Source organism: Anoplolepis gracilipes, chromosome 2 (genome assembly GCF_047496725.1).
Source record: "Anoplolepis gracilipes chromosome 2, ASM4749672v1, whole genome shotgun sequence".
Classification (NCBI taxonomy): Eukaryota; Metazoa; Arthropoda; class Insecta; order Hymenoptera; family Formicidae; genus Anoplolepis; species Anoplolepis gracilipes.
In genome coordinates, this window is record NC_132971.1 from 21,636,402 (window position 1) to 21,651,607 (window position 15,206).

Here is a 15,206-nt window from a genome sequence, read left to right on the forward strand (position 1 = left end):
GAAAGTGCAGAAGAGCACAGATAAAACACAGCTGGTCGGTGGCCGAATTAGCAACGCGTCGCGCGTCGTACGTACATACGTAATACGGGAAGATGCGAATGCGACAGAACGCGTTCGATCGTTCCGCGTGACGAGTCGCGGTCGAAGAAACGTCAGGTACTCGGTCGCGAACACCCGTCCGTCCGCGTGTAATTGACAGAAAATTATGCGATCTCGTTCGACGCACCCGTGTTACCGAGAGATCAGATGAAGGAGGCTGACTACTTTTCTACTTTCTCGGCATCTCGAATCTGCAATCGGAATGGTTTCCCTCACGCGAATCACTTTCGTTACTCTTCTCTACGGTAAGTGGCTGTCAGTCACATACACGCACATGCACGCACGCACACACATCTCCCCCAAAATCTTCCCCTGTTTCTCTTGAAAATAAAATACATTACGCGATTTGACAATTTCACGCACGCAATTTTACACCGATCGATAACGTACGATTTCACTTGACATCCGTCTAATTTAATTATCATGTAAGATAACATTTAAGATTTATAACTCGTAATCTTATGAACATAGAAATTTTACCATTATTTGTTTATATTTAAATTTTATTATATATCTCTTATTTATTATATAAATTTATCTGGTAAGAACATCTGGTAAATTTTACTTGTCAGTCAAACCTGGTAAACATTTAATTCAATTTAGATAACTCAATTTTATTACCTAATTTCATGTGCAAAAAATATCTTTGTTTATCTATTTCAAATTAATTAATTAACTTTGATGACAAAGATATAGAACTTTAGAACTTTTATATCGTGCACATTCACACTTATCGTTAGTAAAATACGATGATAATCTTGGTAAACAAATTTGATTTGATTTTTGCGTAATCTTAGCAATGAGAAATATTTCTATGTAAGCATTTGTTATCATTTAATTACATTTTAGCTTTTTCAGCAATTTTGATGCATACGGCAGGCTCGCGCGTGATCGAGCTTAGTGATAGGTAAGAAAACTAACAAAATATTGTGTACCCTGTTTGATTTCTCCAATTATAATATTCGTTTAATATATCTGCTTGCAGATTTCTGGATATACACAAAGATGGACAATGGCTGGTTATGGTATATATTCAATTTTTGTAAAACATATATTCTATATATTTAAAATATATAGCTATTTTTATTTTTCATAGATGTATGCGCCATGGTGTGCCCATTGTAAAAGATTGGAACCAGTTTGGTCTCATGTTGCTCAGCATTTACATGCAACATCAATACGAGTAGGACGTGTAGATTGTACTAGATTTACCAGTGTGGCGAGTTCATTTAAAATTAAAGGATTTCCTACCATTCTATTGTAAATATGCCTTTCTATCTGATTACTAATTTTTCATACAATCTACTAAATATTCATAAAATTATTTATTTGCAGTTTAAAAGGTGAGCAAGAGTATATATATCACGGTGATAGAACTAGAGATGAAATAGTCAAATTCGCTTTAAGACTAAGCGGCCCTCCTGTGCAGGAGGTAACGAGACCTCAGAGCTTTGACACTATAAAGAGAGAACGCGATCTCTATTTCTTATACGTGGGCGGTAAATCTGGAGTCTTATGGGTAAACTCTTTTCGCAATTTATGAATTTTATGAAAATATTATCTAAAAGCAGTTTATCAAAAAAATCTAAATACATTAAATAAATACAGGAACTTTATCACAAGACTGCAAATATATTTCAACCACATGCATTTTTTTATCAATCTCATCCGAGCGTCGTAAATAAACATGCGCCTGTAGAAAATGTTCCGGCATTGTTCGTGTACAAGGAAAGCTCGCATTACAATTTCACTGGTAAGAGTTAAGATCTAAGATAAAGAAAAGTTTATCATTGTTATTATCCGTATGAATTAATTTAATTCGATTTGCAGGACATAACTTGAGTGACATAGACAAAATGAACGAGACGCTTTACAAGTGGGTGAACGCGGAACGTTTCCCAACGTTTCCGAAAGTGACCAGAGGAAACATAAATCAATTATTCTTAACGAATAAGAATCTCGTTTTAGCAGTAGTGGAAGAAAATCAGCTAGAAGAGGTCGCACCCGACATGCTGGAGTTCAGGGACATGGTCGAATCTGTGATTAAGAACAAACGGGAGAAGTATCACGAGTATGTTTACTTGATAGTACACAGGGTGAGAAAAAAGTATGGCACCCTGAAAAATCTCGGAAAATATAAGTTTTATAGAAAAATGTTTCCAACAAAAGTTATATGGTTTCGAAAGGATATTATCTTATAGCTCTTTCGAAACCATATACAACTTTTGTTGGAAACATTTTTCTGTAAAACTTATATTTTCCGAGATTTTTCAGGGTTTCCATACTTTTTCCTCACCCTGTATATTTTGATAAAAGCTGAACATAAATTAATATGATGGGATTGTATTTAGCCACTTTCAATTCGGTTGGATAGCTAGTCCCGATCTAGTCAATAGCATAGCGATGATGGTATTACCTTTACCGAGCTTAATTGTGATAAACACAACTACCAATCACCATCATATTCCCGAGGATGAAACAGAGAAATTGACTCCGTACGTGATAGAATTGTTCCTAGAGCAGATTCGCAATGAAAGTGCTCCGGTATATATCTTTTATGTCTTAATAATTCTGTCAACTTAAAAGGATATATATTAACAAGAGGAACCTGTTATAATTGATGAATTTTCAGCGATACGGTGGAAACAATTGGTTAGTGCGTAGTTATAGAACTTGGTTTGAATTGAAAACCACTATGGTTTCAATGTGGAAAGGCAATCCCATCTTGATGACTGTACTAGTCGGATTACCAGTTGGATTCTTATCGTTAATATGTTATGGCATTTGTTGTCCAGATATCTTGGATGCAAATGATGAAGAAGAGGGTATAATTTTTTTTTACCATCAAAAGAATCTACTAGGTTTTATACAGAAATAATAAACATATCTAACTACTTTGTACTCTTTTCAGAAAATGCTGGAACGAGTCATATGAAGAATGATTAAAAATAATTATGAATATATATTACACAAAGAATTTCGAAAAAAAACTACTTTTGATTATGTAATACGTTCTTAAGAAAAATTTGCCAAAGCAGTTTTAAGATTGTAAGAAATTTTATACAGTAATGAATATCGCTAACACATTCCATATGTTTTTATTTTTGGTAAACCCATCTTTGTGTATATATATATATATATTAATTTCTTTTATGATTGTATTGTATAAAAATGACGCGTATTCCATGAGACAATACAACCGAGTAAAGTACGTACGCACTCGGAAAAATTTGTCTTTTAACACAGCTTTAAAAAAAGAGAGTGTAAGATATATCAAAAATTTGTATATTAGAGACGATTGTTCACGTAATCGTTAAAGATCGAATTAAGCATCAAACATTGTTTTTTTATATATATATGGACAAAATAATACAATAATATATTTAGAATTATATGTGTAAGTTGTGCGAAATTGTTGTTTGTTGTATTGTGTAGACTGCAAGTATGATTGTGCGATTTCTGTTTGAGAAGGAAAAATAATCTCTTGCGTGTGTTAGGCGTTTGCTGAATGTGTATATTTATATGTATCAAATAAAAAAACAAATATAAAATAAACATTTCTGTTATGTTATATTACATAGGGATATATGAAATATTTTATTACAAAATGGAATATAAATGTTAAACAGTCTTCCCTTATATGTATATCAAGATGTATCAAATTGGCATTAATAACTTTTATTTGTATAGCATTAAAAGTAAAATACAACTAACATAAGCGTAAAAGTATATATTGTAAAAGATTACCTTCAACTGCACACACAAATTACCATGCAAAATTTTGTTGAAAGTTAAAATAACATTTCAGACATAAAATTTGTACAATTGCTACAAATCCATATCGTCATCTGAATCCAAAGCTGCTCTTCTTCTATCAAACTGAGAAAAAAAAATAAAATTTTAGTATCGTTATTTTAGATTATTATTAGACACATTTATATCGACTACTAACTTTGACAGTTGTTTTTCTTTGTGTCTGTTGATTTAAACTCTCAAGTAAATTGATTAATTGTTTCTCTCCAAGTTTCCCTGGTAGTTGTTGATTTTGCGCCATATTTAGAAGCATTTCTTCTACCATTTTTCCTTTCTCTGGTTTTCCAAGACGAAGTGTATTCACTATCGATAAATATATACATATATATAAACAAATATATTTGTACATTACAGATATCTGATGATGTCCTGAAATCCTATACCGCATAGTATTAACAATGTCAAAAAAGATTACATAACTTACATCTCGCTCTAGCTGACTGATCTAACACTTGAGCCAATATAGTATGTTTCATCTCTTCCATACGTTGCATTCTTTCCTCCATTGCTTGTTTATTGTCGACATTGTTATCCTAGAATAATAATATATATATGTATACTTCAAATTTTCTTGTGAAATATGCACAAAGCAAATCTACTACACTTCATCTCAATATTATATACATTTTTCTTCAATGCGTACAAATGTTGTATTTAAATCAAACAGAATGAATAACACATATAATTTAAACACTTTTTCGTCTAGAGTCTCGTAGCGATTACCTTATATTGAGATTGCAACTGCATCAACCGTTGCTGTCGTAATGCTTCTAATTCTGGGTCTGACATATTTATGTTTTCGTACTTGTCAGATTTTCTGAGATTAAACTGCGACTTGAGATGACTTGAGATGCTGTTAAATCTCCTAACTGCTCCAAACTTGAGACATTCGTCGTACGTACAACGTACATGTATATATACCTAACCTGAAGTTATTCGCTATAGATGTATTCCTCTTTTCACAGTACTTTCTACACTCAATTATACTTTAGGTCTGTTCTTTATAGCAGCCTTAAGGTGCCTTTTCATGCTGACGCTCGACGCTCATTTTTGGCGTCAAAACAGATCACGTGATCAAAATTGACGAATTGGTATTCTTATTTTTGGTCACGTGATGTCTTTTGACGCTGAAAATGAGCGTCGAGCGTCAGCATGAAAAGGCACCTTTAGGTTGCACTAGTTCAGAGGGTATCTTTTTTTTCCTTATTGGAAGGAGTCCTGTAATAAGAGACCGGCCAGCAAAGAAACTAGCCAATCAGGGACTAGTAGCCCACCATGTTTCGTCAAAATCCTGCGAGCGAGAGAGAAATATAGGCTATTTCATTGTTCCACTCACACAAATGTCTCTGCATGTGTGTCATATACATGTGCAATGTCGGTGTGCCGAATTTTGTAATACATATGGTAAAATTTTTGTTTAATAAATTTTTGTTTTTATTTTTTTCGAAAGTAGTCTTATTCTTTCTATAATGTATCCAGATCCTATTTTTTCCCATTTTTTTTTTAGAGAGAAAAAAAAAATTGTAAGATTTTTAAAAAAACTTTTCTTGCTGTTATACCACAGCGCGGGAAATTAATGTTTGTCGCAGAGGTAGAGATTCAAACGATCTAGAGATGCAAAACAATATTTCGCCTTGATGCTTTAATTTCTGATTTATATTTACATTTATTTTTTAATTGATTTATCTATATTTTTTACGCTACCCATCCCATATATATAGCATCTCCGATATGTCCTATGTATCGCGAAACAGCGATTGGACGACGGTTAGTGGAACGTAGAAACCATTGGTTGTTTCCGGTACCGCCCGGCGAGAAACGTCAGACGACGTGGCCGTAGGCGGAGTATGGTAGGCTGCGCGGACGAAGCAGAAGCGGCGATATCTTGAGACTTTTGACATGTTGTGCCGATGAGAACCGATAAAGCGGATATATATTAAATTAAACGCATTTTGTCCGTGGTTCAACGTCGTCTTGATCCTCTCGCGCGACGTTGCAACATGGGTCTGTGCAAGTGTCCGAAAAGGAAAGTAACGAATCAATTTTGTTTCGAGCATCGTGTCAATGTTTGCGAACATTGCATGGTCACGAGTCATCCAAAGGTACGTTTTCGTCATTTTTACACGTAGATACTTTTAACGAATATGTTCTTCCAAATCAAACAGTTTATCATAAATGCATATGATTAATTCACATGTGTCTTTTACAGTGTATAGTACAGTCGTATTTGTTATGGCTCCACGACCACGACTACAATCCAATTTGTACGTTATGTTCCGATAAACTGAACGATGGTGATTGCGTGAGACTGACATGCTATCATATGTACCACTGGGTATGTTTGGACCAATATGCCAGGGATCTACCGGCAACCACAGCACCAGCTGGATACACTTGTCCCACATGTCGAGTGTGTATCTTTCCTCAACCAAAACTGGTGTCACCAGTTGCGGATGTTCTCAGGGAAAAGTTGGCCACTGTGAATTGGGCTCGGGCTGGTCTTGGTTTACCATTGGTATCTATCGGGCTAATTTTCTTACAACCACCAGAAAAGGTTGTCTTTTGCTATATATACATAATAATGTTTTTTTTTTTTTCTTTTATAGTTAAGCGACGATAGAGAACAAAAACTGGAACAAGAACGTCCTTTGAAAGCAGTAGAGAGTACTTTGTTCCAAAACCACACAGTGACTACGCCAGCGTCTCCTACAGTTGCTATGTCTCGCACAAGTAGTACCATCAATTCCAATTCCAGCGTTAGCAATGTACATGCGAGCAGTCAGAAGCTCGGCCCACCCTACTCAATCGTAAATATTGAATCGTCTCTCGGATCCACTTCGGGATCTAGAAAGGTGTGCGAAGCTTATGACGATCCGAAAGATGTATTCTTTGATCATGATGAAAACAAGTATCAGCGAAAATCCGCCATAGAATGGTTCTTAAGATGGTGGAAACTGATATCGAGAGCGCCGGTACGACGGAAAACCGCGGGGTCTCTGTACAAGAGATATGCTCTAGTAATCTTTGTCTGTGTATTATTCTTTATTGGAATTATTCTGCTCTTTTCATGGCTAGGCAGAATGGCAACGGATGGTGATCCAAACTTCAACGTGTTAGCAAATCCTCATGTGAAGCTCGGTGGATAGTCTATGTAATTTTATATTTGTATACCACGTGAGAGCGATAACAATCGTCGATTATCACGTGAAACAACCCCAGAAGTGTGAGAAATGTGACAGTGACCAGATATATAATTGTGAGAGAAGCGCGAATACAATTGCAATATGTGAAAAGGTGTAATTTTTTGAGGCATAATAGGACATGTTTAGTGTAAGTTATAGTATATGTAACGTTTGTTAATTTTTATGTAAATTATATCTTATATCAAAGTTGTATATTTGAATCTGTAAAGGCTTATCGATTTATATAAACTATGAAATTATCACATCAAAAGTTATATCACACAAAAAACTTACTTATCCTATCCAAATTCTTATCAAAGGGCTAAGGATTGCATGCTACATTATATGCGTGTATTTAATGATACGTGTGTTTTTTTTTTTTTAACTTTCTTTGCTATATAATGTTTTATATAATATACATGATATATATATATATATATATATATATATATATATATATATATATTTGATATTATATTTTTTCTGCATTTTATAATCAACTATTATATTTCTTGTATATTTTTGTGTTTTTATAATGTTTGATATGATACTATTAAAATGCGAAATAATTTTTCCTGCTAGACAGTGCTATCTATCTTTGTGTAAAATATCTTTTTAAAGCTAAAACTTTTTTTTTTGTATATATATTTGACATTTATTGTTTTTCTGCATTTTATAATTAACCATTATATTTTTTGTATATTTTTGTGTTTTTATAATGTTTGATATGATACTATTACAGTGCGAAATAATTAATTTTTCCTGCTAGACAGTGCTATCTATCTTTGTGTAAAATGTCTTTTTAAAACTAGAAAACTTTTTATATCTCGCCAAGATACAAGTCTAAAAGAAAACAACGTATTCCATACATTCTTCTCCGGTGCAATTGAAATTCAAATGAAGCGAGTCGTATCTCTATAAACATTTCCTCCCATGAAATATTAAAATGCTTACAACTGCGCACGCATGAGATGGTTTATTGGATCCCTTTACATTTCTTCTTTAATTTTTGCTTATTCAAAACAAGTATATAAATTATTCCTTCGTAAAATGAACTTATATTATCGTCTTATAAAATCTATTGAAGTTACTTTTTATTTTAATTTATATATTAATAATAACAAATTAAATATTTTGACTGTCTATAATAGAAAAATTTTGGAAGGATAAAGAAATCGATAATATAAAAAAATAACAATATCGTATTAATTTATTCTCTTTCTTTAATAGTGTTGTCACGTGAAAACTTCGTTTTCGTCGAAAGCAAGAACTGTAATAAGAGAAGAACAGAAATGGATAAAATAAAAAAATCTTCAAAAATCCATACACACACACACACACACACACACACACACGTTATCGAAATCTTTATTTAAGACATCGTATTTATGAAATAAGTTAGAATGCCTATTCACATTTTGTAAAAAAATTCTCTGAAAATTTGTCTTGATTTTCCAAATTTTTCCTTCAAAATTCCAGATAAAGGAAATATTTAAAAGACATTTTTGGCGTAACTTTCTAAAATAAATTTTTTCATAAAGACTCATTGTACTTTCCATCACTCGAATAAGTCGAAGCTAAATATCCTGCAACTCTCGAAACAATCCCACACAGCGTATAAAATCGATAACTAGAAAATTTATATTTATTACAAGTTCACCACCGCGTACTCTGTTTCGAAAAACAGCGGGTCCAACGGCGCCATACAGAACGGACGAATCGAAGGTCACAGTTCTTTTCCTACAGGGGCCGGTCGGACAAGTTATCGCGCGGGATTACATACTTTCTTCGTCTGGCATCCGGCGAGCACAGCTGATACAAAGTCCGATCGTGTGCACGAGGTTCCGCGCTTCCATACAAATTCAATTCAATTCATGTAAGTATACATAAATCCGATAATAATTTTGTAAATTTATATATTCACGATCAGTAGTTATTCGAGCGCGACATGTTTACACACATTACATACACGATTATATAAAAAGATCGTGTTTTTATTTCGACCCATACAGCACAGAAAGGTTGTATACACATTGCAACAATCTTTCATCGCAATATTGCAATGTTTTTGTTTTATTTCTGATAGATAAATATCTGGACACATAAAATACAAAAAAGTTGAACTTAATTGTAATAATTTTTTTATCCTAAAAATATTATATTATAAAACATAAAATTATATATATAATTTATTATATAAATTTATAATATAATATTTCTTTTTTTCCATCTGCTCTACAATCCGCTGTGGATTTTAGTTTTCTCAATAACTCGCCCACATTCCTTCTATTTTTTCTATTCTTTCACTTCGATTCTTCTCAAGTCATCCAGCCGTCTCTTCCTGGGTTTTCCTTTATTTCTAATCACATTGAGTTTCGCTTTCAGCATTTTCTTTTACATTCTATAGCTCATTTTCATTACATGCCCAAGCCATTTTATCACTAAAATGATAATGAATAATAAAGCGCACTATGTAGTTCTTGTTAGAAAATATACAGCCTATGGTCATCATATCTTAATTTATCCTAATATTATTCCTTTCTTGCGATAAAATTATAATGTCATATTTCTTAGAGAAATATTATTGCAAATATTTATTTCAAGTTCAACTTTTTCATATTTTATATATTTCGTATACGTTTTACCTTAAAAAAATATAATTATAGAATTTTGATTTTGACATTTTCCCGAAATATTTATGTTATGTTGCTTGCAACGTTGCTGCAATGTAATTGCAGAGCAAGGATCTGTGCTGTATGGGCGAGTTATTAAACGCGACAAAGATATTCACGAAGATTGTAAACGGTCGGAGACCGGTTTGATCTAATTAAAACTGATCTCGTGTGTCGGACGCGCAGGCTAGAGTGACCAGCTGCTAAATTGAAGATGAACTTGGTGAAAGAAGTTTACGATTACATGGGGATGACATTGTGGAGAAAAACTTCAAATGCTCTGCAAGTTGCCGCTACAATTTTGTGCTTCGCAAAGGTTTACATGCGCACAGCCACGGTGTTTTCCATCGTTTCGCTGGGTAAGAGGTTTTATTTCTGCTCGCTTAGTTTTCTTGGCTTCGTTCGCTGACTCTGCTGAATAGAAATCGAAACGTATTCCGTTGGTAAATTTTCTTTCTAAATTCCAAGTGCCATAATCAACATATAACTCAAAGAGACGTGGAATTTCTTTTGTATATCGTCAATATAAATATTTTTTCTTTTTTTTTTTTTTGTATAGTTTATACATCTTATAAAAAAACAGTTACCTATTCGAGTTCCAAGGACGAACAAAATACTAAATATTTGGAATTTGCGAGATACTATTGTACTTAAGCGGTTTAATTTTATTTTATCATTATTAAGTAAAGGAATTTTACATAATTCATCCCAAAAAACGTTTTAATTAAAATTCTCCCGTTATATAATCTTAGATAATTTTTTGAATTTGTATTTTTTTTTTTTTTTTTTTTTCAACGATAAAAAGTTCGAAAACGCTTACTCAATAGTTCAAATTGACGAGTGTGATTGAGAATTTTTTATACCGTTTCTCTCTTCAGGTGGTGCTACCTTGTATTACGTTTCTAAACGTCGAATTAAATTGAAGCCGAGCGATCTTGTCGTTATAACTGGTTGCAATTCCGGTTTGGGCTACAGCCTAGCGTTGCACTGTCGCGCTCAGGGTGCGACAGTTTTAGCCGGGGTGCGCGATACTGTGGTGGAGAAAATCTGCCCTGGTATTGAATCGTTAAAGGCTAAAGGCATCATCACTCATGATGTCGATATTACAAATGAAGAGTCTGTCCAAGAATTTGTGAATAAAGTTAAAGAATTATTGGAAGAACGACAATTAGGTGAGCAATATACATGGTGTTCTCCAAACATGTGCGAAACATTTCGGGCATAATTCCTCGAGTAATTTCTTGAAAAGTTCGTACATCGATGTCTTAAACGGCATAATTTTCGAATTACAAAATATCTTCAAGGATAAAAAATTAAATTCTAGAAAATATATTTTGACAAAAATAAAATTAAATAAAAATATAAAAGTTGTTGAAATCTACCAATCATGGCACATGAATCTGTTCTTCTTCTCATTTTGATTAGCGAATATGTTTAAAAATACAAATGTATCATAAATTATTTTGCATGATGCAACTATGCGATTTCTTAAATCTTCAATAGTTTCAATCAGAGTGATTAATAACTTGTCATAATAAAGAGCACGAGTCAGCAGTCTATACATATATCATATTACGCGATGCCAGAGAGCCTCAGCTCAATATTTTTAAAACTTCAACACCTCGAAAATTATGCAGTTTTTAGGCTATTGATATAGATGAATTTTTCTTCAAGAAATTACTAAGAAATCAACTCCCGTGTCTAGCTCTGAATATCCCGTTGAAATTTTATATAATTTTAAATAATTGTTTTTGTTCTACTTCTTTGATTTAAGTATTTAAAGTCTTATCTTAAAAAAGTTTGTTTTTTTCTATTTTTATTTATGCTTTATTACGTTGCTCAAACGTAATATTAAATAAGTAATTTAAAAGTAATATTAAAGTCATTACATTAAAACATTTTATTTTAAAGTATGCAAAGTTTTTATAAATTATATAAACATTGTTAATTATCGATTTAATCATTATAATTAAAAAAATCAAATCCCGAAATTATTCGTACATTTATAGACATACTATATATATATATATATATATATATAGGAAAAAATCGAAAGCATAGGAATGAAAAATAAATAAGAGTTTGCCGTTTGTAAATTTCTTTTATCAATTTGCTCACAGTGTTGCGTGCATTGGTGAATAATGCGGGGGTGATGATATTCGGCGAGTTCGAGTGGCAGATGCAGAGTCTCGCGGAGTATCAAGTTAATATCAATGTCTTGGGTACGTTGAGAATGACGCGGCAACTGATGCCGATGATACGACGAGACTCCAGCAGAATTATCGTCGTGTCCAGCCACTGCTCCGCCGAGCCTTTGCCGGGTATAAGCATCTACGCGGCGACGAAAGCTGCCCTTGACGCGTGGGCCACCGCTCTTCGAACAGAAGTCGGCAAATACGGCGTCAGTGTAGTTTCCTTTATACCTGGTCAGTGCAACAAATATTTCAGATTGTATAATTTTATCTGCGTTGAGATAAAAAAGCTATTTGATTACGCGAAATCAGCGCCCGATAAAGAGGGAGTGTTTATGAAATTTATAGAGTGTTTATTCCTTGAAGAAACACACAGAGAATCTGTGGAATTTTCAAAGATGTTTTGCGTGAGAAAAAGTATTAGAAAACAAATATAATGAAAAAATTTATTTTAGAAAGTTAGATTGAAAAAATCTTTTAAATACTTTCTTTACCTGGAATTTTGAATAAAAAAATTTGAAAAATCAAGAAGAATTTTCAGAGAATTTTTTTTACCAAATGTAAGTAGGCGCTCTAACTTATTTCATAAATACGATGTTTTAAATAAAGATTTCGATAAAGTGTGCGAGTGTATGGATTTTTAAAGGTTTTTTTTAAATTTTATCCATTTCTGTTCTTCTCTTATTACAAATATTCTTGCCTTTTACGATAAAAAAAAAAGATTGTTTTCAAATATAAAAAATCTGAAAACAAACTTTTGAATATAATTCTTTCTCTTTGTGCAATAATAGGTGGCTTTGTATCACAAAGTAATATCATGAAACGTCAACGACGTCACTTTGAGGAAATGGCAGTATACATTTCGTATGAGGCGAAGCAATTTTACGGCGATTATTTCACTCGATATTGCAAGTATTTTTCAGACTTACAATCAGATAAAGACGAAGTAACAGTCCTGTCGAATGTGAAAATTTACGAAACTTTTGATAGCGCTCTTCTCGAGGTTTATCCTTCGCCGATTTACAGGTAATGATTTATCTCCCTATTATTTTCTTTTTTTCACAATATTATACAGGGTGTCCGATAATTGGTGAAAAACTTGTTAATGGCAGATTCTTGAGATCATTTGGAGTCGATTTTTCCTCAGTGAAAAGATCGAGAGACGTCATCATTTTTTGCAAGTTTTCAATTTTTACCATCTTTTTATATATCTTTGTAATTAAGCCCTAAATTAAAATTCTATTATAGTATACTCTATCTGAAATTAACTGAAGAATGTAGTTTTGGTAATTTTTTAACTCCTAAAAAAATTTAGTTTGCGAAAAGCGGCTCTTTTTCAATCGCTTATAATTCGGAAATTATTGATGTCTCGACATTTTCGCTCAGGACAAATCGTCTCCAAATGATCTCAAGAATCTGCCATTAATAGATTTTTCACCAATTACCAGACACCTTCTATATATATATATATATATATATATATATATATATATATAATATATTATACTAATGAAATTATTGTGCAAATTATTGAATAACAAAATTCTCTTTTTTTAAGATTTACATTTTGCTGTTATAAATTTTAAAATATTACATGTAAAACTTTGTCAATTTTGCTTTTGCGATTATGTATATTAAAATATAATGATTAATATATAATTTTCAGATGCGAAACATGGAAATACTTCTTTTATCGAATATTATTTAAAACCACACCGACGTGTATACGTGATCGATTGACACAACGCTTCGTCAACCCCCCATCGTGGCACGTCACATATAATAATAATATATAATAAATAATAATAAACAATAAAATAAATCATTATTATTGATCTTATTAAATAATTTTTACTTGTTTAATGTGTAATATTTTCGCTCGAGAGAAGAATATAGTATTTCATTTTACAAAGCTGAAAAGAGAGATGACATTTGCATGTAATTTGACAAATAAATAAAATAGAAATAATAATTACAACATATATATCTTCTTTTTTGTCCTCAAAACTCTTAACTTTTGTGTTGCAAATATTTTCTCGAAATAATAATGTTATGAAATCGTCGAATGAGTCAATCTTATCTTGTACTGTAGTTGTATAATAGTTGTAATGTAATTCTAGAAAATTATTATATATTAGGTGCACAAATTAATTATTGGCCTTTTTTCAGTAAATTTATTGTTTATTTATAAAAATTAAATTACGTTTTAATCTACGAAGTAATCGCCTTTAGAATCTATACACTTTTTGTCATCGAATAGTTAGCTGACGAATTCTCTCTCGGTAAAAAGACGGCGGTTTTGAATTAATAAATTTGCCAATGTTTTTATCAACATCTTCGAGCGTTTTGAAATGCGAATCAACCAAGTAGTGTAGGGATAGTTGTAGGGACCGAAGCGAATGATAGTATGAAGGGGCTAAGTCTGAAGATGAATAAGCCGCGTGAGGAAGAACTTCCCAACTCAACGAATATATGGTGATTCGGATAAATATATTAATGATTTTCGTCACATGTGGCCGTGCGTTATCATGCAGCACTATCACTTGTCTATTAGTTTCATTGCCGATAAACAATCTTTTCTACTCAATTACGTCACTCAAACAATTAAGTTGTTGCTGATAAAGCTCACCCAGGTAGCAAGCACATGTCATTTTGACGTCGAAAACTGGTCATTTCTGGTTCAATAATATCACGTGACCAAATAATGTCTAATTTAAAACGTTTTAATGATGTTGTAAAAGAAACATCGTAATATCGTGATTCTTAAGTCATTATTATAAATCGCCTAAGTATTATTATTTTTTAACTAAAAACTCATTTAATTTTTTATAATATCTTAAATTATTAAAACAATTTTGTGTATAATTTTGATATTCACAATTGTCTATACCTCAGGGCCCTAACATGAATTTTCTCTATAACCTGGGAATTGATCGTGACATTTGATCATGAATCTTTTCCTCTAACGTGAACTCGTGAAAAGTTTCATTAACGAATTCAATATTTGTGAATGAATTTTTCATTTTTCACGAGGTCACGCTAGAGGAAAAGATTCATGATCAAATGTCATTAAAACGTCACTAATAGGTCTAAAATGGTGATGAGGTCACGTTTTTTTAACGTCTTGAAATGTCGTCATCGGTCTGTGACATTAGTCCGTCATTTTTCCGTCATTACATCACGTCATATTTGATTCAAACTGACCATATTTTGACGTCAAAATGTCGTGTGCTTGCTACCTGTTAGCA

The 15,206-nt window shown here is 32.4% G+C and overlaps 4 protein-coding genes across 6 annotated transcripts; 3 read left to right on the plus strand and 1 right to left on the minus strand.

Annotated features, from left to right (window-relative positions):
* Positions 1-20: 20 nt before the first annotated feature.
* On the plus strand, positions 21-3,679 carry Tmx3 (Thioredoxin-related transmembrane protein 3). Of its 3 annotated transcripts, none has more exons than XM_072911692.1 (10): positions 21-344; positions 949-1,006; positions 1,085-1,124; positions 1,196-1,359; positions 1,435-1,618; positions 1,708-1,852; positions 1,930-2,170; positions 2,451-2,643; positions 2,732-2,924; positions 3,011-3,679. In XM_072911692.1, exons 1-10 carry the CDS (start codon positions 302-304, stop codon positions 3,043-3,045), a joined length of 1,296 nt encoding a protein of 431 aa, XP_072767793.1. In that variant the 5' UTR covers positions 21-301; the 3' UTR covers positions 3,046-3,679. The 3 variants fall into 3 exon arrangements, with proteins under 3 accessions (XP_072767793.1, XP_072767794.1, XP_072767795.1); XM_072911693.1 differs by having other exon boundaries at positions 22-344; positions 958-1,006; XM_072911694.1 differs by lacking the exon at positions 21-344 and adding an exon at positions 397-524 and having other exon boundaries at positions 958-1,006.
* An 84-nt stretch (positions 3,680-3,763) lies between these two features.
* Pdcd-5 (programmed cell death 5) lies at positions 3,764-4,863 on the minus strand. The gene is made up of 4 exons (XM_072911695.1): positions 4,636-4,863; positions 4,337-4,445; positions 4,052-4,215; positions 3,764-3,978 (listed from the first exon to the last, which is right to left on the minus strand). Exons 1-4 carry the CDS (start codon positions 4,699-4,701, stop codon positions 3,928-3,930), a joined length of 390 nt encoding a protein of 129 aa, XP_072767796.1. The 5' UTR covers positions 4,702-4,863; the 3' UTR covers positions 3,764-3,927.
* Positions 4,864-5,758: 895 nt separating this feature from the next.
* LOC140662951 (zinc finger protein-like 1 homolog) lies at positions 5,759-7,309 on the plus strand. Its single transcript, XM_072886710.1, has 3 exons — positions 5,759-6,014; positions 6,122-6,427; positions 6,519-7,309. Exons 1-3 carry the CDS (start codon positions 5,913-5,915, stop codon positions 7,056-7,058), a joined length of 948 nt encoding a protein of 315 aa, XP_072742811.1. The 5' UTR covers positions 5,759-5,912; the 3' UTR covers positions 7,059-7,309.
* Positions 7,310-8,793: 1,484 nt separating this feature from the next.
* Positions 8,794-13,776, plus strand: Sro (SDR family oxidoreductase shroud). The gene is made up of 6 exons (XM_072911658.1): positions 8,794-8,970; positions 9,953-10,125; positions 10,645-10,938; positions 11,887-12,192; positions 12,750-12,984; positions 13,625-13,776. The coding sequence occupies exons 2-6, from the start codon at positions 9,981-9,983 to the stop codon at positions 13,752-13,754; spliced, it is 1,110 nt and encodes a 369-aa protein (XP_072767759.1). The 5' UTR covers positions 8,794-8,970; positions 9,953-9,980; the 3' UTR covers positions 13,755-13,776.
* The last annotated feature ends 1,430 nt before the right edge of the window (positions 13,777-15,206 follow it).

Excerpts from the sequence above, each read along its gene's own strand:
- Pdcd-5 (XM_072911695.1), bottom strand. The coding sequence starts at position 4,701 with ATGTCAGACCCAGAATTAGAAGCATTACGACAGCAACGGTTGATGCAG. Across the intron at positions 4,446-4,635 it reads AGTTGCAATCTCAATATAAG|GATAACAATGTCGACAATAA; the intron begins GTAATCGCTACG and ends TTATTATTCTAG. Across the intron at positions 4,216-4,336 it reads TCAGTCAGCTAGAGCGAGAT|TGAATACACTTCGTCTTGGA; the intron begins GTAAGTTATGTA and ends ATTTATCGATAG.
- Tmx3 (XM_072911692.1), top strand. The coding sequence starts at position 302 with ATGGTTTCCCTCACGCGAATCACTTTCGTTACTCTTCTCTACG. Across the intron at positions 2,171-2,450 it reads AAACGGGAGAAGTATCACGA|CCACTTTCAATTCGGTTGGA; the intron begins GTATGTTTACTT and ends GATTGTATTTAG. Across the intron at positions 2,644-2,731 it reads TTCGCAATGAAAGTGCTCCG|CGATACGGTGGAAACAATTG; the intron begins GTATATATCTTT and ends ATGAATTTTCAG.
- Sro (XM_072911658.1), top strand. The coding sequence starts at position 9,981 with ATGAACTTGGTGAAAGAAGTTTACGATTACATGGGGATGACATTGTGG. Across the intron at positions 10,126-10,644 it reads GTTTTCCATCGTTTCGCTGG|GTGGTGCTACCTTGTATTAC; the intron begins GTAAGAGGTTTT and ends TTCTCTCTTCAG. Across the intron at positions 12,193-12,749 it reads TGTAGTTTCCTTTATACCTG|GTGGCTTTGTATCACAAAGT; the intron begins GTCAGTGCAACA and ends GTGCAATAATAG.
- LOC140662951 (XM_072886710.1), top strand. The coding sequence starts at position 5,913 with ATGGGTCTGTGCAAGTGTCCGAAAAGGAAAGTAACGAATCAATTTTGT. Across the intron at positions 6,015-6,121 it reads TGGTCACGAGTCATCCAAAG|TGTATAGTACAGTCGTATTT; the intron begins GTACGTTTTCGT and ends TGTCTTTTACAG. Across the intron at positions 6,428-6,518 it reads CTGGTCTTGGTTTACCATTG|TTAAGCGACGATAGAGAACA; the intron begins GTATCTATCGGG and ends TTTCTTTTATAG.